Source organism: Pseudopodoces humilis, chromosome 1 (assembly GCF_049639895.1).
Source record: "Pseudopodoces humilis isolate 2021_Gansu_Grassland_sample_001 chromosome 1, ASM4963989v1, whole genome shotgun sequence".
In the NCBI taxonomy this organism is placed as follows: domain Eukaryota; kingdom Metazoa; phylum Chordata; class Aves; order Passeriformes; family Paridae; genus Pseudopodoces; species Pseudopodoces humilis.
Genome location: NC_142200.1, coordinates 94,327,062 through 94,349,289, shown reverse-complemented (window position 1 = coordinate 94,349,289; position 22,228 = coordinate 94,327,062). Strand labels below are relative to the sequence as shown.

The following is a 22,228-nucleotide window of genomic DNA, read 5'->3' as shown; positions in this document are numbered from 1 at the left end:
TGACATTTCTTTAAGAAAATGAACCAAAGAAAAAACACACAACCCCCCCACCCACCCTTTCAAATCAGCACCTGAAAACATTAGTATAATTAAGTTGTAAAATTCATGTTCTCAAAGAAAGTCCGAAAATAAAAATACAGTTTGCTGTTGGCCTCACATCTACAATCAAAATTCCAAAGCACAACCCACCCAATCATAAATTGACAATTAATGGGAGTTTTCCTGATAAAGGAAGCAAAGTGATGCATTTAGCAGTGTCATGGACTGGAGCTGTCAGAGCTATTTCCTATGTTAAGTTATCTTCATCAAGCACTCAGTTTTCTGTGGCTAAATGTGGTTGAAGGAAAAAGCCACCAAACAAATGGTGTAGTGGTAAAATCAAATCTGGTTGCTGCAAATATTAATTTGAAAAGGTCCAAACTACCTCATCAAGCCAGCGTCACGTGGAGGGGAGAAGAGCCCCACCACGGCAGTCAAGAAGAGGAATAAAAGGTCTTCATGCAGTCTTCCTATCAAATACACATCAATCTTTTTCCCTCAGATGACATTTTCCACCAGCTGAAAACCTGTCCCATTCCTTTCTGCACCCTAATAAATCTCACTGTAGCCATCCTAAATGCTGTAATGAGGTACGGTTGCTTCAAGGCAGGTTCACAAAACCTGATGCTAGGCTGTAGAATACTGGCTCAATATAACTCCATTCTACATAAATCAGATTAAAAACCAGATGAATAGTGATTTATTTTGCATACACCAGATACACAATATGATTAAATCAAAAACAGATTATCTAGTCTGGCTGACTTCTGCCTTTAGCAGAAGGATTTATCAAGTTACAAAAAAACAGGAAAAAAAAAAAAAAGAAAGATACTAAGCAGCCCACTTGAATACAGACAGGGAGGAAACAAAGCCAAAAACTTCTGCTAAGCTTTGTAAGGTGTTTAGCTCCATTTTCACATGACTGCTATCCATTTGGGAATTAAATTATCATTACGCTTTCTAAGCTACTAGGTGCCCAAGGACACTTGAAAAAGAGATTCACATTTTTGCCCCAAACTGCCTGTCTCACCCTGGGACTACCCCTGCTCGTGGCCAAGTACTACAGCAGGGAGTCATCCACCCCAGACAGTTGCCTGAGAGTGGCATAAGCCACTGTCTAGAAGGGGAAGATGTTCAGGGTCTTTCAGCACCTAAAGTAAAGTGAGTGACCTAGCAGGAGTACAGCTGAGACTGGGTACCCTGCGTTAAACTTAGTTTTTTCTGACAAGGAATTTTCCTATAGAAACAAAAACACAAACTAGAGAAACCACAGGGCTGCTGAAACTTTTACCAACTTTACTTTTGCTAGCTTGAGCCTGCTCCAAGTCTGCACCAAATGAAAACATGGTTACAATTTATTATTTATTACTTGTCTCACATTGAAGTGGATGCCTGTGAAAGATCCCTGTGTGTGATTTTGAAAGAGTAAGAAAACAACGGTGATGGCTACGCGTCCAACAACTTGATTGTGGTCAGAAAAATACACCTGCTTTATATTTCACCTATGACTTATCATGGGCAGATTTTACTCTCTCTTTTTTTTTTTAATTTCCTGTCTGACAATTGAGCAATCTGGCTGTGAGCTGTTAAAATAGATGCTGTGTCTCACCCCAGACTTGGCTGTATTTTGCTGGCATGTGGAGCAAGTAGCTCCTCTGTGAAGTGCATGAGGCGCACTGGAATTCCTCATGCTGAAAACATGAGTCGTCGTCATTCTCCCACATAATACTTCACCCTTCTGTCCTAAAAATTCACACTCAGAGGTTGGTTTGCATGGGAAGTTTCACATTTGATGGCCTAGAGAAAGGACAAGAAACTGATGCTGCAGGAATGGAGATAACAAGTGGCTGGCATCGCATTTCTGCTTATTCTGAATTTAGAATCCTGGGGTGTTAAAATGAGCTGGTGAAGGAAGGCCATTAATAAGATGCTTACAGGGTTGTTTGAATGAACTGAAAAACAGTCAGGAGAAAGCGTGGGGAGGATTAAATCAAACAAACAAAAATATATCAGTTTACTGAGACAGGCTTCCAAGTAGTCTTCAGCCTTATGGTACAGCAACCAAATGTAATAAAAAGTCACTGCTACGTGATGGCAAAACAAACATGTTGAAAGCATCCAAACATCCCTATTTAGCAAGAATATAGCAAAAAAGAGAAAAAGGTTAGCGGCATTTTAGGCTCTTCCCTGTCCACTTCCCAGGGCCAGCCCCTCAATTAACACTAAGGAGTCCCAGGAGATGGTCATTGCCACACAACCACGGTCCCCACTTCACTGAGTCTTGCCCAGACAGCCCTGCCTTTGCTTTGTCTGAGGAACTTCCTCTCGCCTGCCATAAACACGCAAGTTCGCCATGGATGCACAGGTCAGCAAATCCGGTGCTGCTGCACTGCTGACCGTATCTCATCTCATCTCACCTCATCTCATCTCATTTCAAGATTGCTGGTGCCTTTTTCTTGAGAAACTCAACTTTTCCCAAGTAGAGTTGCTCTCTATCTCATGATCTGGAACAAAACACCTCTAAAAAAAAAATGAAAATCAAAACCAAACAAACAAAACAAAAAACCTCCCTGCAAAATCAAAGGCATCTCAAAGGTCTGCAAATCGAAAAAAAGAAGAAAAATGTCTCCAACATTTTAAAATCATAGTTTGTAAGAAAATCATGTAATTTGAGGCCTCAACTTTTGCATGCTTGAATTTAATACTGCCAGAGTCCCAAAGGTAGAATCAAAAAAATACACAAAAAACCCAAAAAACACTCACTGATGCAGACAAAAATTAAACGTGCTTTTGCAACTTGCAGAGACATATCTAACCATACATTCTCTAGGTACAAACTTCAGACTCCATATGCAAAATTATATAACCACGTGCCTGTCAGGTCAAAAACATACATGCATATTTTTGAGGTTGAAAAGGAGATTGCAGCTAAAGGAGATGTGGCTTTTGACTGTTAAAAAAATAAACTGTGGAAGAAAACACCATAGGGAGATTTTAAAAGTCATCTGTCTATTCTGGAAACTCCTTTTGGTGTGGCAGACCTCATATATGCCATATGCCCAACCAACAAACCCAACCATTTCTCTTTCTCTTGAGAAACACTACATTTAGTGCAAGCTCAAGTGTTAAAGGTCAACACACTCTTTGGACTAAATTGATACCACTTGATATAAATACAATGAAGTACTTTTCAAAGAGTAAGAAACTGCCTCCAGGAAATCTCAGGTTGTGTTCAGTCAAATACAGCAGGTGAAGAGGAAGTCATATAAAATGTGCAAGATACTCAGAAACATGGCACTTTAGTTAGAGTGCCTATACTTTTTGTTGTGATGTAGGGTGGTTTAGGACCTGCTTATGAGCAGGTACAGAATACTAAAAACGTGATTTTAGCATGGAAGTACTCATTAACAGTGCCCCCATAGCCGAGGGCAGAAGTCCAGTCCTGTGCTTTCATTTTGGCTTTGACATTTTTGCCCACAAGGCATTCTGCATCACACAGCACTCAGGAGAGATGGAGAAACGGCACAGAAGGAACACCACTGACACAACTAGGGTTTGAGAAACATAGAGCATCCCTTGCTTGTATAGTAACTGCCCTGTAGAGTGCTTCTCTTAAAATTATTTGCTGCAGTAACTGTAAGAGACGTACTACAGACAGAAATTTGTTGCATTTGAGAGACAGCACAATGCGCAAATACCAAAATTTAAAAAAAAAATAAAATCTTGGAGATATAAGCTGAAAGACTGCTTCAGAAAGACCATCATTTGACTCTCTGCATCATGATTTACCTCCAGGGCTTTTTGAGGCAGACTGGTATATTAAGATAACTATTTTCCATCTAGAAGAGGTTATGATTCCCATTGTTTACCTCGGTGTTTGTTCCAATGCTTCCCCTGAAATCTCTGCTTGGTCTTTAAGTATTTTCTACATCCAAAGATTTGGTGCAAGGCCCTGGGCTACAACCAAAGGACTGCAGACAATTCCCCATCCGCACTGGATTAACCTGTGCAGCTCAAGCCTCAGCTGCGAGGCCAGGCTCTATCCTCGCACCCTGTCCTGTGACCCTCTGCACCCGCGTGCCGAGCCCCGGGCAGGAACAGTCACACATGTTCATAGTCCAGAGGGAGATGTGTGAGCCCAGATCTGCACCACAGAGCTTGTGGCCTGGGGACTGGGCTGAACATCCAAGCTCAGGAAACACATAAAGACTATTTCTGTTGAGGCAGGCATTGTTATACTCTCATTATATGCTCTTATTATTCCCCTGCTCCAGGATTTGAGAAGCCTAAAGTGGACTGAACTTTAATTACAACAAATTAAAAACATCATCAATTTTAGTAACAATAGCAAAAAGGAGTTCCCCTTTTAGACTGATTCCCACTATTAAACCTTGGAAAAGGAGACAGCACTCAACCGATGGTGTACCTGAGCCTGCTCCCTCCTGCTCCCAAAGAGATGGGAATTCAGGAGAGGGAGGGAAAGGCATCAGTGATTTTCCAAGGGATGCTGGCTTTTGATAAAAACTGTACCGCATATTCAGGAAGAGGCAGAGGAGGTAATCAAATCTGGTTATCTCAAAATCATTATGACCGGGTAGATTTTGGAGCCTGAGTTGTTTGTTGGAATCCACCCCTCCAGCCCTCGTGTTTGAAATAGAGCAGATGTGTAACATAACAGGAAAAAAATCCAGCTCTGTTGTGACAAATTCTTAACCAATTTTTTTGGAAAGATTTAAAATAACAGTTTCTGTTGCGTAGGCTGTGATCCTGTTGACGTCCGTGCTCAGTTGCCCAGCACTTTCATATACATAAAATGAGAGGTATTTTTGGTGGAAGGAAGCACTGTCAGAGTATCTAATTGGTAAAATAACCTAAAAATCACATTTCAACAGTAACTTCCAACTGCCCTAGAGCACGAGTTAATGAGATCACATGGAAACATATTGCAAACCAGGAAACATATTTTATACAAGACCAAAACAGTGGAAAAAATGTTAAATACACAACATAGTGGGGCTTCATTCTGTGCACTTCACCTTTCTTGTTTGTGTTAGCGCACAGGCACACCGGGTGCCTCCTGACGGACCGCGGCACAGCGCCTACGGCTGCTTGCTGCAACGGAAAGATAAAAGCCTGTTTGGTCAAACTGTCCTATTCCTGCCCTTGAAGTCGTCGGCAAAAAGCTGCCCCCGACACAACAGCCGAGGGCCGGCCTCTCTGATGAACGTGGGCTACTTGGCACTGCAGTGGGTGAACATAAAAGGCTTTTTCAAAGTAAATGGGAAGGCTCTGAAGGATTTGGCTGGTGTTAGAAGCCTCTACCCCAGCTCTGACAGGCAGTGAGTGCCTAATTCTGGGTGGCCAGATCCAAAGGGGTTGCTGCGCTGAATTGAGCCAAGGTCTTGAAAAGAGATTGGCAATGCAGAGGGGAATGAGAACAATGAGGAAGGGGAGTGTGCTGTAACATGAAGAGCCATGGACTACTTCACCTCATTTTTGGGAGACAGCACATGGAGAGAGGTGCTGGCTAAAGAAAGGTGAGACTGACAAGGCTGATAACCAGGGAACACATCGATAATTAAAACACTTCAGCTACACACTTACTGCTTTCATTTTGAGAAAGGCAGCTTCACTGTCAAGAGCAAGAAGCCAGGCGTGCTTGGGGAGGAGGAGGAAAGGAAAGGGGGTGACCATCACAACCAGGGACTAGGAACAGCCTACTAACCCTTGGAAAGCTGAACTATTTTCCTGCACCACATGCTTCTGCATATTACAGCTTCCAGAAGACTCCAAAATAAAGTCTATAACTACGACAGGAAGAGAACGCAATGAACGTAACTCAGATTTCAGCTATTCTGTGCTGCTTCCTACCCAGAGCCCCGTTGTGATAAATAAATGTGATGAACAGATTGAACCACTATCAGCTGAAAAATCAGGTTTTCATCTTCAAAGAGTAGTGGGGAAGACAGAAAAAACAGAGAATCACTGTCTACTAGACACAGAAAAAGACTGATAGACAGCCCTCAGATGAGCTGAAATAATTTCAGATAAACTGAAATAATTCACAGAAGAACCATATTCTTACCTAACTTGTATTCGCTGCGCAGAAAGCATAAATGTAAAAGGCCCTGCAACAGTCACCACAATGAGGCAATATCCTTGTCCAGCTATATAAAAGTACTGAGACATTATAAACTTCAAGTAAAGCCACAGGTTTGAAGGCACCAAACTGTCCTGCTCCCTGAGCTTCTGGAATGCCTGATTTCCAGACTGCCCAGACCGGGGCTCATTCCATGGAAAGTGGGTAACTGGTTACAACCTATGCATAGCTGGCTCCTAGAACAGCCTCTTTTACTCTTCAAGGCTTGACTCATGGTCACACCACACCAACAACAGAGGCAGTGTCACAAGACACAGTTAAGTGGAGTGAGTGGATGGGCAGATTTGGCAGGAAACAGAGACAGGAAGGGGAAGGAGGAAACAAAAGCATGCAATAAAGATACTACTGGGATTGCCCTCTAAGTTCGGTTCCTTACCTCATGTAGGATGTTGGAGATAGAGGCTTTGGTTTGGCCCACTGGTAGGGATGCTGTGGCACAGACAGGTACTGCTCGCAGAAGTTGCCTTTCCTGATGTGCTGAAAACTGGAGAAGTCTTCTGGTGACAAATCAGCAGTTGGCGATATGGTCCCATGATCCTCGCCAGCCGGTTCAGTTTTGAGAGTCATGGATGGGGTGTGATCAATGGCAGTCTTCCTTGACTTGATGGGAATCCCATCGTTCATATCGATGGTGCTGTCAGTGGTGAGGGCGTTGATGGCAGCGACGATGGCGGAGCTGGTGTACTGGTTTGTGTTCCCCAGCCACGTGTCATCCGTGACACTCACCCGTGGCGAGTTTTGAGGAGAAGGAGTGGGGGAGTGGTGTGGGGAATAGGAGGTCTGCCGGCCATTGAGGCTGTACTTCCTCTTGTTGCAGGGAGACGGAGGCCTGGAATTGCGGGCCCCCAGCCAGTTCTCCTCTGTGATGCTCGTTCTGGGAGATGTTGATGGAGAGTGCCTTGGGGAACTGAGCAAAGTACAGGCCACCATGCTGCGTTGGTAGCCCTCCTCTGTGTCGGTGGTCTTCGGAGAGACACACGGGGACTGCCACGGGGAAGTCTGAGGTGAAGTGTATGGATACGAGTAGTTGGACTCATAGGAAGACGCTTCGGAGTTGCAGCTTCTGGAAGACAAGCTACTCGCTGGACTCAGGCAGGACGGGTCTCTGTACGCCTCCATGTTCGGCAAGTTCAAAGTGGCAGTGGAAGGAGACCGCTTGGCATTAGGGATGGCCTCCTCCACTTCATCATGGAAAAACTGGTTGTTGTTATGATGCAATCCCATGTAAGATGTGATCTCAATTCTGGGGCTCTCCAGTGCTGGAGCTCCATTAGGTCTCATGTTTGGTGGCAGGTAGTACTCAGAGGCTCCGCTGTCAATGTGTCCTCCATAGCCAGAGGGATGGTTTGTCGATGGGACAACTGAAATGACGGGATTTGATGTCTGCAGGCCATGACATGGAGTTGACAATGAGGAATGTGCCACATTTAGAGGCAAGCCAGCATTTACATTTGAAGATGCATAATTATAGTGTTCTGGAAGAAACAAACAACAAAGAATGACATGAGGTGCTGCACAAATATACTCACTTAGTAGCATACCCAGCTGAAATGGAGGGACATGGCACAACACACAAAAGCACAGCTCTCCTTAGCAACCCAGCCCACAAGCGTGCCACGCTGGGGGAGAGGTTGCAGACTAGCATCCTTGAAAATGCCACTAACTGAATAGAACAAGACATCTTGGGATGGGGGACGCAGACAGACAGAGCTGGTCTTGAGGATGTGGTTCTTAGGTGAACCTTCAGAGCAAAAAACTGCGTCTTCAAACAACATTGTTTCAGGATTCTGGGAGACTGCGGCATTCAGAGATGCAAGAGAAGAGATGTGTTTTTACATCTTTTTTAAGTGAGCCTAACTGCCTCCCTGAAAAGTTGGAATACACAAAAAACTGGACAAAAAAAAAAGCAAAAGTGGAGGCAGACTAAAGCAAAGAACAAGATCAACTGCATTCTGTTAAAAAAATTATACACAACTGAAATTTCCATTACAGCAAGTTTCCAACTGGTTCCAGTTAACTAGGATTTTGGAAAAAGATGGATCTATTGATCTGCTCTGGTTTCTGGGACCATTTATCCTCCAGCCCAACTGGCAGAAGCCAGGTGAAGGATAAACATGGATGTCTCACTACTCAGTGACAGCTGAAATTCCACTGAAATTACTGGTTATTGCGCACGCCACGTTAAGCGCTGCCAGCAGTGCACTCTGGGCCAGCTCTCCAACCATTTAACAGTGCCGGGTGTATAAAAGCAAGAGCAGAGTTGCACAGCCACTGTGGAAAGCCTGGAAGGTGACAGATCACATCACAGCCTTGTGCCAGTGGGCTCCCTGACTGAGCATAGGGAACAACGTGCCCTTCACATGCCTACATCCCTGCTGCTCTACAGGAACCAGCGTCTCAAAGCTGGTCCACATGGGATCATCTCTGCCTCGCCTCACTGTCTGCCTGCTGAAGGGACTCCTTCGGCTCTGCTCCCCTGTCCCAGGGATCCATATGTGACTCTTTTTGCCACACAGAGATACTGGTGGGCTGCCCATGGGGGAAATGGGCATCACTCAACCAAGGACAACATGCCCCTGGTGCTCTGAGGTGTGGTGGGATGAGGAATCATCATCTCTGTTCTTTCTGATATAGGGAGGCTCTGTGTCACCAGGACACATGAGTCAGACATGTAAGCCCTAATGCCAATATCTCTTACTTTACTGGGAAAAGAGAGCAAAACCTTTATATAAGGGACAATGACTGCTGAATTCTGAGTCTGGGTGATGTTGGTTCCTCTCAGCAGTCTGGAAATGCACCCAGCTCCAGCCCCAAGCTGTGCTTGCAATGTATCAGCCTTCCCTGAGATTTATTATGGCAGCAGCATCACTTTCCTGCAGGACAGAGGGAAACTCTACATCCCCCGTGGCCACAGCCAGTCCACGCAGGAAACCTGTCCCTTTCCATCCCAGGAGGTGAGTTCCCTTGGCAGTCACCTTGTGCACCTTCCCTTTGAAGAGACGGAAAGGCTGTGTTAATTACTGCAGCTGCTATTCCCGAGGCAACCAGGGAGCTCTGCAAATGCAAACGAGCCTCCGAGCTGGTAACCAGCACAGCCAGATATTCTCTTTCTCTTGTTTATCAGCTCAGCCCTCTCTGGTGTCATCCACCTGTGATCCCACGCTCACCTTTCCTGCTGGCAACAACTCCAAGGCAAACGGTACTTAGGAAAAATTAATGTGTTGTGGCAGCTTCACAGCAACTCCAGCTGATGTATATCATACCAGGTAACAGTCGGGAATAATGAGCAACAACACCTTTTGAACTTGCTTTCTAGTCTGCCCTCAGATACTGGCCATTTGTTCAGGAAGAGTCATTGAATTACACTGCAGTGTGCCACAAATAACACTGGATTATTCAAAACATCTTGCAGCTTCATGCTCTATTCAAATAACCAGGGAGGCAGGAAATACAGCAAAAGAGGTGCAACTTGACAAAATCCAACTGCATTGGTCACGACAAGGTGCAGATCTGTCTAGGGGATCAGAATCTCCTCCTTCCAAAATCAGTTCCCTTTTGTTGCTGCCATGCCACTTGGCTGCACTACCCAGTATCACCACAGCCACCACTTCTCTCCTGCACCTCATGGGAAAAACCCCCGAGAGGGTACAACAGTGGTAAGACCTTATCTGTTTCAGAAATCAGCTCAGATAAAGGGTCCAGAGTAGTGCCTTCAGAGCAGCTTCAGCCCCTTCACTGTTTCCTCCAGCTCCAGAGGAAGGTGATGTCCATGGCACCACACCTCACTTCTTCAACAGCCTCCTGCTCTGGCATACAGCTGGAAGGCACTGGTGAACATGGCACAGCTGGGACTGCTCCCAGACGGTCCCTACCATGCAGCCAGACAGCCAGGAGGGCCTGGCAGGCTGCCCCAGCTCTGCACCCACCAGGTGGGCTTTGCCTCTGCTGACTGAAGAATCAGTGCTTTTAGATCTTGTATCAAAAATAAATAAGTAAACAAACAAAATAACAGGGATAAGTACTGTGAGCCCAGCAGTTTGCTCAAATTCTAATGCATGACTAGGGTGAAACTCAAACACTGCAGTCTGCTGGAGATCTGCAGCCCAGGCTGAATAGGCAATACAAAGCTCAGATGAGCCTTTGGAATCCAGTTAAAAAAAAAAAAAAAATTAAAAGACAGGCTCAAGTACTATGAGCAACAAGTTCCCTAATTTACATGACAAGGAATAGGCACTTTTAGAACTACTGAGCATTTTCTTAAAGATAACTTTTAAAAGGTCCAAGAAAAATAATGTCATGTAACTCATATAATAGTACCAAAAATAAAAAGATTCAAGATCCAAAGCCTTCCAAACATATTTAGGTATCTTAAAACTATAGGCAGCATGTAGAAAATATGTTCACCAAAAATAAAAGCCTCAAAGCCAGAACTGGGAACAAGATAGAGACCTTGGTTTGTGGGCTAAAAACCATCAGCTACGATTTCTGAAAAAGCTCACTCTCCAAAACTTCCGTATTTACAAAATTCACCAAACACACATCCATAATCAGCATTTATAATATACTGATGTTTTCCTCACCAGGGTGAATGAGACAAGTAGAAATAAAATGCGGCATCACATAATGTAGCTATATAGGATATTTTGACAGTCTGATGTCAATGAAAGGCAGGTAATGCCTTTGCCATGGTGTCACTGTTACGACTGTGATTCACAGAGGCACCCAAGACCAGTGTACTGATTACCAAGACACATTTAATAGGGTATTTTAATATTCTGAGCCAAACCCCAGTATCAGACACACCAGTGCAGGTTTGAAAGAGGTCTGTTCCAACAAATCCACGCTTAACGTAAGTATAACTAGGACAAGAAATTGGACCCTTTTGAGTTGTGAGCACACCTCCAGGTATTACATTTCCCTTTGTAGCAGTTAAAAAGCTCCTTTTTTTCCTCTAGTTAATTTCACAGCAAGCAAGTTTTATTCCTTTTTATCATTAATGGGCTGATCCTGCAAGGCACTGAGCACCATCTTTTTTTATTTACATACTTTAAACAGGAATGCTGAACACCTGCAGCTTGTAGAGTCTTTAGAGACGAATAGGACTGTCTTACATTGCTCAAGATGAATCCACATCTACGTCTGTGTTTAAATTCATGCTTTCAAAATTGCCTAATGGAGTTAGGTACTTTTCTCGGACTAGAACTTTGAAAATTTGCTTAGGCCCCTCCACTTTAGATACTTAGGTATCTAATCACTGGAACACTTACCTGAAAAGTTTGGCGTGAAACTCTAAAAACTGCCTTCTTCTAAAAACTAGAAGAACTAACAACTAAACTAACAACTATTTGGACACCGACATTATGCCAGAGAGGTGGGCAACTGGGGAGAGCTAAGAAGGTGCAAACACGTTCCCTCATATCCTGGAAGTGTGCGTTAAGCAGGCAATGATTTGCAAACCTGCTAGAATTTACGGGCAAAAAGACAAGGCACAGAGCAAACACAGCCCTACTCTGAGGCAGACAAGTCATCCACGTGTACAAGAGCTCTTGCGAGTGACCCTCTATCACCGACACTGCAGCGAGTTAACCACGCATCAGGAAGCGGCAACCTTCTCTCTCTGCCAGTCCCAGGCTTGCTCGCCTCATTTCCACTTCAAGCACTGCTTAAAGCCGTAAAAAGAGACAGCCGGACCGAGACACCGGAGTTGGGAACAGTTGTGACCCGTGACAAATTCACGCCCGTTATTTTTATTTGCGGATGACCTTCAAGCTAAACCCTGAGCCTAACTCCGGTTCATGGGGGGATGGGGAAAAGAGGCTGAAGTGAGTTTTCAACCGGCCCATCCCTGTCACGGGCAAGACCCAAAAGACAGCGGGGGAAGCCGTGCGAACGGCCAACGCAGGTCGTACATCTCAAACAACTCCAAACTTCTAAAAACTCTGTACCGGCGGCCCCCGGGTCGTCTGCCCTTGCACCTCCTGCGGCTGCTGCCAGGGCCCCGCCAGAGGAGCGCCGGCCGCCCGGGCAGGACTCTATCCCGCTCGCCGCGAGTCCGCTCGCCGCCTCCCGGCGCGGCTGAGGCGACAAGCGCCACCCGGGGCAGGGCCGACCCGTCCGGCCAGGAATGCCGGCTCCCCCGGCCCGCTCCCCGCGAAGGGAGATTGCCTTTCCCCCTCCCGAACGAGGCAGGGCAATGAGGGCTCCCCGCAGCATCCCGCCGCCAGCATCCCCGGAGGTGCCCCGGCCGCCCCGCCGCGACCCACCTCCACCCTCATCGCTGTGCTTGAACTCGAAGAGGAAATCGAAGTCAAACTCCTGCTCGGCCTCCACGCCCGTCATGGCTCCCGCCGCGACCCCCGCCACGCTCGGCACCCTGGCAGCGGTGGTGGCGCAGTCCCGACCCGCCCCGTCGGGCTCGCCCCGTCGCGCCCGGACACCTGCTGCCGGCGGGCCGGGCTGCGCGGGGCCCCGGCACGGCGTCCGGCGGCGGCCGCGGCTGCGCTCGGTAACGTGCCCTCGGCCCCGACGGGCGGCCTGCCCCGCTGCCGCCGCCGCTGCCGCCGCCTCCGATCCGCCCTCCCGCCCGCTGTTGATGTTTCCGGGTCGATGCAAACAACCGCGGTGCCCGGCCCCCCCCCCCCGCACCCTCCCGCCGGGGCTCTGCCCCTGCCGCGCAGCCCGTGCTCCGCGGGGAGCCCTCGCCCCACCCGGAGCACCCGGCAGCGGGGGAGACCCCAGACCGCCGAGGGCTCGCCGTGGCCGGGATGGGGAGCCCGAGGTGGGCGGGGAGCGGGACTTCACCTGCTCCCAACCGGCGGTGTCGGCGGGGGGCCGGAGCGGCTCCTTCCGCGCTTCGGCGGGAGGGAACCGGGGAGGGAGGGCTGCTCAGCCCACTCAGGGGGCACACCGGGCTGTCCCCTCTTCGCTGACGACTGATAAGGTTTCTTTCGTGGGTGCCCACCATGCCGCGTCTTTGAGCCAAGAGGCTCCGCTTTCATTTATTTATTATTTATTTCACTTAGTCGCAGCACCCACTAGTGCCAGTTGCTATAAAAAGCGCAGTAAAGCGGGACTCGGAACGCTGCCGGCCTCCTCCGTGCGCCGGGGAGGGAAAGGTCCTCTCCGGGCCGCCGCCAAACACCGGGAGGGCGCCTGCAAAGGGCTCCGGTGGCTGTGCAGGAACGGCTGTGCCCAGCCCGTCCCTCTTCCCGTTCATACCGGATACAAGTTAAGGAAAAAGTAAATTAAGAAGTTCTTTATGTTTCGAGGTGCTTCTCTGTCATAATACATCGGGCCGGTCTAAAGGTCCCCGCCAGGCAAAGGACCGCCTGGCCCAGCAGCTCGGCTCGGCTCCTCACTTGCCGAAGCTTCAGGCCGGGTTTCAAAAGGAACAGTTTTTAGAGGCAGTTATGGAAATAGCATTACCTTATAAACTCAGGGAATACCATTTTCCAGGCTTGCGACCGAAATCTCAGTCCTAAAGTTTTCCCTGCCAGGAAAACACTTTTTTTTTTTTTTTTTTTTTTCCATCTGAGCCCATTATACTTTTCCCCCTTCTCGCCTGGACGAACCTCGCTGCAGGCTGGGCTCTCGGAGGGGCCGAGCTGGGCTTTGCCCCGGAGGGGCCGTGAGTGCCGAAGTGCCTGGGCTGAATCACCCGAGTATGCTAAAGGCCTTGGCAGCAGGGGAACCCCTCTCGCTGCGCCTGCCCCTGTGGTCGCTCCGGGGTGCCGGCGACGTCCCGTTTCACCCGTGCACGTCCCTCAGCCTTTGCCCCGGCCGCGACTACGGATGTGCCTCCTATCCCCTGGCCCAGGGCCTTCAGGCGGGACAGCCGCCTCGCCCCAGCCGCCAGGCCCTCGGTTCCACCAGTGTCACCCCACCCTGACACCGCTCTGCTCCAGACGTCCATCTGCTGGATGCTGCCCCGGCGGGGAGGCGAGGAGAAGATCCCAAGTATCTGCTGCCCTCGACCCTTCGCCTCTCCCGCATGTAGTACCTGCACGGCTGGTGAATTGTCCCACACTATTTACAGACGGCTTGATTTGCCAGTGACATCAGTACTAGTGCTGTCAATGAAATATTCCGATTGGCACCCTTCCCGTGGAGAAAGAGGAAAGATATGCCGTGGAAAGGATAGAAACGAAGAGATACCACATTGTGGGGACAGAGTAACAGCGGCCTCCCTTCTCATAGTCTAGTTCGAAACGGTGTCATTGAACTGAGGAGAGCGAAACGAGCGATTGGGGGGGGCGGGGCGGGGGGTGCCGGTGCGCCCTGGCAAGACCGTTTCCGTGTCACCGGCCTCCCTTGCACCAGCCACGGACCGACCCACCAGCTCAGCCGCTGCCCACCCAGCCTCTCCTTGGAGTTAACTGGAATTGTTCCAACTCCATAAAGCAGGTTCAACAAGGGATGCATCAGACGGTCTGCTCCAGCTGCAGCCCCCCAGCCTAGAGGGTAATTTAACTTGTCCATGGCATTAAACCTGGCATAACCACTGGCATTCTCAAAGGCGAAGGTCTCCACACCTCGCTACCACCCAAAGAAAAGAGGTCCTGCCACTGAGACTCTCTGCGCATTTCCTCCCAGACTAAACAAGAAATAAAATATTTTCTTTGATTGCTGTAGTTTGGCAATCAAATGGCACCTTAATTTGCAGGCAATCCTGACGCGCAGGGCTCCCTTACGTGTTTCCTGGATTGGGTCACTCTTTCTGGCTGGACTCATTTTCTTAGTCCCTTACAAAATACACCAACTGGGAAGATAACTATGTATGAGGGCTGTCGCATTTTAACATAGGCATCAGAAATGCCGCAAAAATAAAGAGGGGTATTTTATTTTTTCCTTTACATGAGGCTGCAGAATGCTTTTTATGTCAGCATTTACATCTCCAGATGTAATTTTTACAAGTGGTGTATTCAGTGCCCTTGGAGCCCAGGGCATTGGAGGCACCGTGCACGCAGCCCATGGATGTCCGAGTGTGCAACTGGCACGCTAGCCACTTCCATTAAATACAGTATAATTAACTTCCATCCCAAAAGGTTCTCCGCATTGCAAGCAGAGCCACAGTCAGAGCCACGCTTATAGATTTCGCACTGGCAGAATCTTGTAAACTGCAATGAACCCCTAAGGCGAAAACAGCTGTGTAAAAATAAAAATAAATATAAATATTAAAAAAAAATATAAATTAAAAATGAGATGGGTCTTGAGCTCCCTTCCAGCTTTCCGGGGACAAACCCGGGGAATTGAGTCCTGCTGTCCCACGCTGCAGAATGAACGTGGCAGACATGGACAGCCCCCCCGCCCCCCCTACTTCGCTTCCTCACAACTTTCGCTGTCCGGGACGTGCGGGCTCGCTACGCCCTGCCCGAGCCCCAGCAGCAGCCGCTGTAAAGCGGCGGCACCACCGGATAGGGAGGAAACTTGGGAGTCGGGCAACAGCCGATAGGGACGACGGAGCGCGGCACAGGGCAGTCGCCGGGACCGCAGCGAGGAGCCGAGAGCTGCCCCGCACCTGCCGCGGCGCGGAGGTGATGCCCGGCGGGGATGCCTGCGGGGTCCCGCTACCGGGGCCGAAAGGCGCCGTAAGCAGCAGCAAGGTCCGAAAGTTTCGGCAGAGCGGTGCTGGATAGAGATACTCCGGGGGGAGAACAGTGTCCCGATTGGCAAGAGGGGAGAGTGAAGTCGGTCTCCTCTCCAGCCAGACGCTACCCCTGGCAGGGCCAAGTTCAGCCCGGAGGAGCTGCGCGCTTCCCGAGCCCCGCGCCCCACCATCTGTCCCTCTAGAAACTTTGCTTCTATGTTTTCAGGGCAGTTTTCGCAGCAGGGGCAGGGAAAGAAGCCGTGATTCAGAGCTGGGATATCGAGGCAAGCGCTCCCCCGGAGCCGGGACGGCGGCGGCAGGGCGCTCGCCTGCCAGGGGCGCGGGGTATAAGGGCGGCAGAGCCCCACAGCCCGGCCGCGGCGTGCCCGCCTGTCTCGGTGTCCCGGCAGCGCCGGTACGGCGCCTGGCACTGCCCGGGACTCCTTCCTTTTCCCAGGAGCGTGGGTTGGCTGCAACGATGGGCTGCATACTGACTTCCCCCAAATCAAACCCTGGGATGGGGAGGGAATCCCCGAGCCTGAGTCCCTGACCGGGTCCCAGACGCCCTCGCAGCCCCGCCGGGAGCGGGCCCTGGCCCAGGAGCGGCGGGAAGCGGCCGGGAGCAGCGGCGCTGCCGCGGCGGCGCCGTGCGAGAGGCGAAAGAGACACCTATTGGCAAGCGGCCGCCGGCGAGCCTCCGGGCCGCCGCGGGGAAACACCGGGGGACACCGCCGCCCGCCCGCCCTCCGCCCCCCGCAGCGCCGCCCGTTACCTTCCTCCGCCCCCTTCATGGTGCTGCCGAGCGGGCGGGCGCCGTCCTGCGGGGCCGCCGCCGGCCTCTCTGTCCCGCTGGATGGGTCCCGCGACGGCGGCGCGGCGGCGGCCGGCGGGGCAGCGCTTGGCATCCACCCGGCGGGGCGGCGGAACCCGGCGCCGCGCCCTGGGCCACTGCCGGCCCCTCGCCCTGTCCCGCCTGTCCCGCGCCCCCCGCCCTCCTTCACGACCCGGTGACCGGGGCCGCGCCGCCCCCGGCGTGGTAGCCGCGCCCGCGGAGGCACAGGAGCTCGCCGCCGCCGCCCCCCCGGGGACGGGGCATGGAGAGGAGGGCGGGTGTGCGTGGGGACTTCAGAGGCACTGCCCGCGCTGAGGCGGCGGGACGGGGCGGCGGGCGCTGCCGCCCGCGGAGAGCTGCAGCCGGGGGACGGGGGCAGTGAGTGTGCGGAGCGGGGAAGTCTCGCTCTGACGCAGGGCTGCGTGCCCGGCGCCGCCTTTTTAAAGCTGGAAAACACCCCCCCCCCCCCCCCCACCTCCCCCCCCACCTCCCTTCCCCTCCCGGCCCCTCTCCCCGCCCCGGCCCCGTGATGTCAGCCGGGCTCCGGCCCCGCCGCCGGCGGGCGGCCAGCGGGAGGCGGGCACCGGCGGGCACCGACGGGCCCCGGCCGCCCGCCCGCCCCCCCGCGGGGCACGGCGCCCGCCGCCACCGCCTGCGGGGTCCCCTCAGCCTGCGGGAGCCTGGTGCCCTCCTGCGGGAGATTGGGCGGCTCGCCGGGGTCGCAAAGTGAAGGTGGGGACAGAAGGGAGACCGAGGAGCCAAAGAGGCAGGCAGGGAGAGGGAAAGGAAAAAAAAAAAATTAAAAAAAAAAAAAAAAAAGAAAGGCGAGGCAGCCTCGCATGCTGAAATCATTATGTAAAAAATCGCAGGCTTCCCCCGCTGTGGAAATTTGGAAAAGAGCATCAACTGGCAGGCGAGAGAAAGGAAAATCCCATTCTGCTAAATTACTAACAGACCCGCGGACTGGGTTTCAGTCGCTCCAGATTTATTATTTATTATTATTCTGTAAATATCTCAGCAACACAGTTGCGTCCCATCACTTCGTAGCGGGGAGAAGGAGAGATTTCCATCTCACAGCGACTCTTCCTCCCACCTCCCATCTCCGGGATGCCCCGTCCCGGCCCCCGACGCGGCCGTGGTACCCCAGCCCAGGCGGGAGCCTCCCGGACGGGAGCTGCTGAGAGGGGCCGGGCCGCCCCTTCTGCCAGCCCCGCTCCCCTCGCTCCCCGCTCCCGCTCCGTCCTCCCCCACAGCTGGCAGGAGGGGACCAGGCTTTTGGAATGGAACGTGCGGGGAGTTGGGGTGGTTTTGAGCCTATCTGGTGCTTGAAGAAAAAAAAAAAAAAAAATCAAATCATAAATCTTATGCCTGACACCCGTGTGTGGTTGGAAATGAAACTCAGTATAAACGAAATCCCGTCTGCTGCTGGGGAACGGGAGCCCGCGGCCGGTTCTTCCAGGCCGGCTCCTCCACGAAAGAGCGGTGGAAGACGGTGCCCACCAAGGAGCGCGCCCGGCGGGGAGCGCAGCACCCTTCACCGACCTCGGCCGTTCCGTCGGGGGGGGGAACCCCAAAACCTAAACCAAAAGGGGGACGCTTTTCTTTCAAGGAAAACTGAATGGGAAAGCAGAGGGGGGAAGCCCTCAGCCCCTGGGGCCTTTCCCAGCCTCCCGCCTCCCCTCAGGCACGAGGCGCGCGCCGCCCGGACGTGGCGCACGCGGGGCCCGGGGGCGCCGCCAGGGGGCGCCGCGGGGCGGGGCTGACGGAGCCCCCCCGACACGCACACCCCGACGGGGCGGCCCCGGGGCGGCGCTCAGGGGGGGCCGCCGGGCCCGGGCCCGCGCCCACCGGGGCGGCTGCCGGGGCTGCCCGGCGCGGGGGGAGGCGGAGGGAAGATCCCGGCTGCTTCCCGGGAGGCTGGGGCGGGGGCGGGCGAGAGCCGCGCTGCTCTCGGCGGGACTCTCCTTTCCTGTCCCCCCCCCACCCCCCCCCCCCCCGCTCCCCGCCGAAATGACGGAATCCCCCGTCTGTTTCCTCCTGTTTAATGCCGTTGCCCGGACCACCGTGGCGCCGCTCCAAGGCCCCGCCAGCCGGCGCGGGCAGCCGGCGGCGGCGGCGCAGCGCGGGGCCCCCCCCTGCCCCCCGCCCCCCGCCCCGGCCCCGCCGCGCCGCTCCCGGCCCCGCCGCCCCCGCAGCCCCGCGAGGCCGCCCCGGGACCGCCCCGCCTCCGCTTCCCTCGGCCCTGCGCCTCCTTCCCGCCTCCCCGAGTTTGTTTACAGCCGCTACTAGGAGAGACTGTTACACGGAGCTTATTTTGGGAGCCGGTGATGACTAACGAAGTTAAAAGGAGCTTAGTACAGAAAACAACCTTATTTTTAGACGGCTGTTGTTTCAGTGGATCATTGTAGCAAACGCGCCCCGGCGTTTCTAAAAGCCACGTCCCCGATGCCAAGTCTCTTGTCCTGTGCTGCCACCGCGGCTTGCACACCGGCTGGCCCTCTTTGCTTTGCTTCCCTACATCTCCTCTGTAAATCCTACCTGTAAGTGCTACCATTGGCCTTCATTATTTTGAACTTTAAGACGTTTTCTTTCAACAGACGTAAAAACAAGCTAAAAGATGATGGGGGAAAGAAAGTTATGAAAGTATTTGGAGTGCCTTCTAGTGACCTCTGGCACTGAGTTAGCAGGGACGAGTATAGGTCTCCCCCTTGAGTTTTGAGACAGGGCTGATGATTTTGTAGGGCTTCTTCACCTCCCAGGGAAGATGCAAGAGGCAGGTGTCCATATCTAGCTTCATTCTAAGCAACTCTCTGGGCCCCAGCATGACATGCTGACCATCACAGCCCACACATGGGAGAGGTCAGCCATTGAAAACAGGGAGATGTGGCTGCTGCTGCTTCCTCACTCGCCATCAGCCTTCTTTTCCCCGTGTGGGTATCACTGCATGCCTGTTCGGGCACTAAGACCAGACACAGGGCTCCTGCTGTCCAAATCTAGTCACTCACTGACTGGTCCTAATCCCTCATGGGTAAATCCCAGCAGAGCTGGTGGGACCTCAGCAGGCTCTGCTCTACACAGGGCCGTACAGGCACGCAACCCATCTAGAAATCGTCCCTTGACACAAGCTGTGCCAGGAGGTGTCTCCCCCCCATCACTACCATGCAGCCAGCCTTCTCCGGCTTTCCACAGGAACGCTTCCACTGGGCCTTCCTGCTGTCCACGTCTGCCACAGAGCTGTACTGAGCTGGGCTGGGCAGTACCGCTCCATCTGCATGTCCCGCAGCAAGGAGGGGGTGAGCTGCTGCTTCCCTTCCCCTCCACAGAGGCGACTGTGCTTGAAAACAAAGGCTTGCTGCACTTAACCAGTAATTAGGTTAATCAGCTGCCCTGCTCTACCTTTCCTCCGTGGCTGAGACAGCATGCAGTGGCTTGTGTGGCCCGGGTCAGGCTGAGAAACTTGTCTGTGCGGCTGCACGTCGAGGCGATGCTCGTGGGAGACAGTGCGCTTGGTGCACTGCAGCTCTCCCAAGGGAAAGCAGCTGGACCTGGGATAAGAGTTTGGTACGAAGGGGGACGGAGCAGGCCACAGAGCCTCTGCCATGGGACAGAGCCTTTTTGGGCTCCCACCCATTTTCCACTGCCCTGACTGCAATCAGAAAAATTTCTCTTTGTGGAGAAATCACAAGAAGAAAAAAATCTGTATGTTGTAGAAGGAGGGAGGGTGGGAGTAGAACTCCTCTCCCAGACATGAGGAGCAGAGCCCCAGAATCACAGTGCTTCCCACTGCTGGTGATTGCTGGGCTGGGCCCCCCAATGCTGCAGCCGCCTGTGGATCCCAGAGCTGTGTTGGCATTCCCTGTGCATCTTGGCCATCTGATACATGCTTCCTCCCAGACACAGACACTGCTCCTTTGCTCCAGGAAGGAGCCAGCTTCTCAACTGCAGGCTTCGGTGGGCACTTTTTGACCACTTTTCATCCCTTCTGCTCATGTTTGCAAGCAAAGCCCTAAATTTACGCCCTTTTCTCAGCTCTTGCATGTAGTGTTATCCTTTAAAAAAATACTGCAGAGTATTTATACAGGATGTTTTAATCACCAAAGAGTCTCATTCATGTTCACTGGATTAGTTTCATATTATGTGAAGTTGTGTGAGTCTGTGCATTCCCTCCTCCATTTTCCATTTCTCTCCCTTTCATTGGGCCTCAGCAGTCTGGGCGGGATGGTTTGCATGAACCTTTGCACACAGTAGCCGCAGTATTTCTCTGGGAACCTCTAATTCAACCAAAACGCCTTCATTCTCGCCCCACCAGAGGATTTAAGTTAGTAGCACTGCATGACAGGCTGTGCCTGGCTGGCACCTTGAGCTCCTTGCAAGACTTGGGGCAAATATTTTCTTCTTTAAAATGAAAACTTTCAGCTTTGTCTACACAAAAGTGTCGTGAAAGCGGGGTGTGTGTGTGGGGGGACCCCCTCTCCAGTGTTTACCAATATCCAACATTTTCTTAAAATAAGTGCGCAGAATCCCATAATCCAAGATATATTTTTTCAGAAAAAGCCACCCATGCTCTGCATGGAATTTTTGCCCTGTTTTGGGCTTCTTGCCCTTGTATCCTTACAGCCTTTAATATCTAACATTCATAATAGTGGCCACCTCCTTAGGGTCTGCATGCCCATCTTTTGGGTCTTGGCAGCATCAAAAGCATCAGCATCTGTTCAGAATTTCATTCATTGTAACAAAAGATTTATAAGTCTCAAGCCTCCCTAACCAAGGCCCTAATTACAGTCTTTCTAGTCCCCTGCTTTGAAAATTGTAACAAGATTTGCTGGAAACTGAGACAGCACATGGCCAGTGTTTATGGCTGGTACGGCACCATTTTGAAAACCCATCCATAAACCTTTCAAACAAGTCAGGGAGCACACCTGAGCAGTGGCCGGCTGCTGCCCAGAGTTGGAAGCTGGTACAAAGGCAGAGTCTGGGCTCAGCCTCCCATCCCCCTGACACAGCCTCTTTCACAGGCTGCCAGAAATCATTTCACCACTTTTAAGGTGCATTGCACTTAGCAGGACAAATGCCAAAGGAGGAATTTTGTGTGCTTGAATAATGTTGTAATTTACCTTATAACCGGTCTCATTACAACGTTGAGTGCTCTGTTGATTTACCTGGCTTTTGATTTAGTGGACTCTTTTTAAACGACAGTTTAGGAATGCAGCCAGTGACTGCAGGCAAAGGACCTTAAACCTTTTTGGAGCTACAGTCATCTGTTCAGACACCGACTTTTTAAAATCAAGATAGACATCAGACAGCCTCACCAGACCCATGTACAGAAAGCCATGACTGAATTAAACTGAGACATTAGTTCAGAGAAATAATTTCATAATGATACACGCTGCATCAGTGCCCCTTTGTTTCCATTTGAGTTTTCCCCTTTCACAAACCCAGATTGTGGGCAGGTACAGGGCAGAACCCTTGCTGCTGGCTGGGGTCGATGTGCAGCATCCTCCCCACAGCTGTCCCAGCTGAGGTGGGTTCCAGGAGTTGGCTGAATTCCGTCTCTGTTGCGTGACACTGGGGTCTCACTGTGGTGATTCAGGAACTCTCTTCAACGGCAAAA

The 22,228-nt window shown here is 51.7% G+C and overlaps 1 protein-coding gene across 5 annotated transcripts in view; it reads right to left on the bottom strand.

Moving 5' to 3' along the window:
* NFATC1 (nuclear factor of activated T cells 1) overlaps positions 1 to 16,690 on the bottom strand; it is a 110,224-nt gene extending 93,534 nt beyond the window's left edge. For 4 of the 5 annotated variants that reach the window (XM_014254561.2, XM_014254563.2, XM_014254566.2 and 1 more), the window contains exons 1-2: positions 12,463 to 12,556; positions 6,576 to 7,674 (exon numbers count right to left, since the gene is read on the bottom strand). In XM_014254561.2, coding sequence (XP_014110036.1) covers positions 6,576 to 7,674; positions 12,463 to 12,538 — 1,175 coding nt within the window. In that variant the 5' untranslated portion in view covers positions 12,539 to 12,556. Of the gene's footprint in view, positions 1 to 6,575; positions 7,675 to 12,462; positions 12,557 to 16,557 lie in introns of those variants that run through there. The other variant, XM_014254562.2, reaches the window with a different exon arrangement.
* Between the last annotated feature and the right edge of the window lie 5,538 nt (positions 16,691 to 22,228).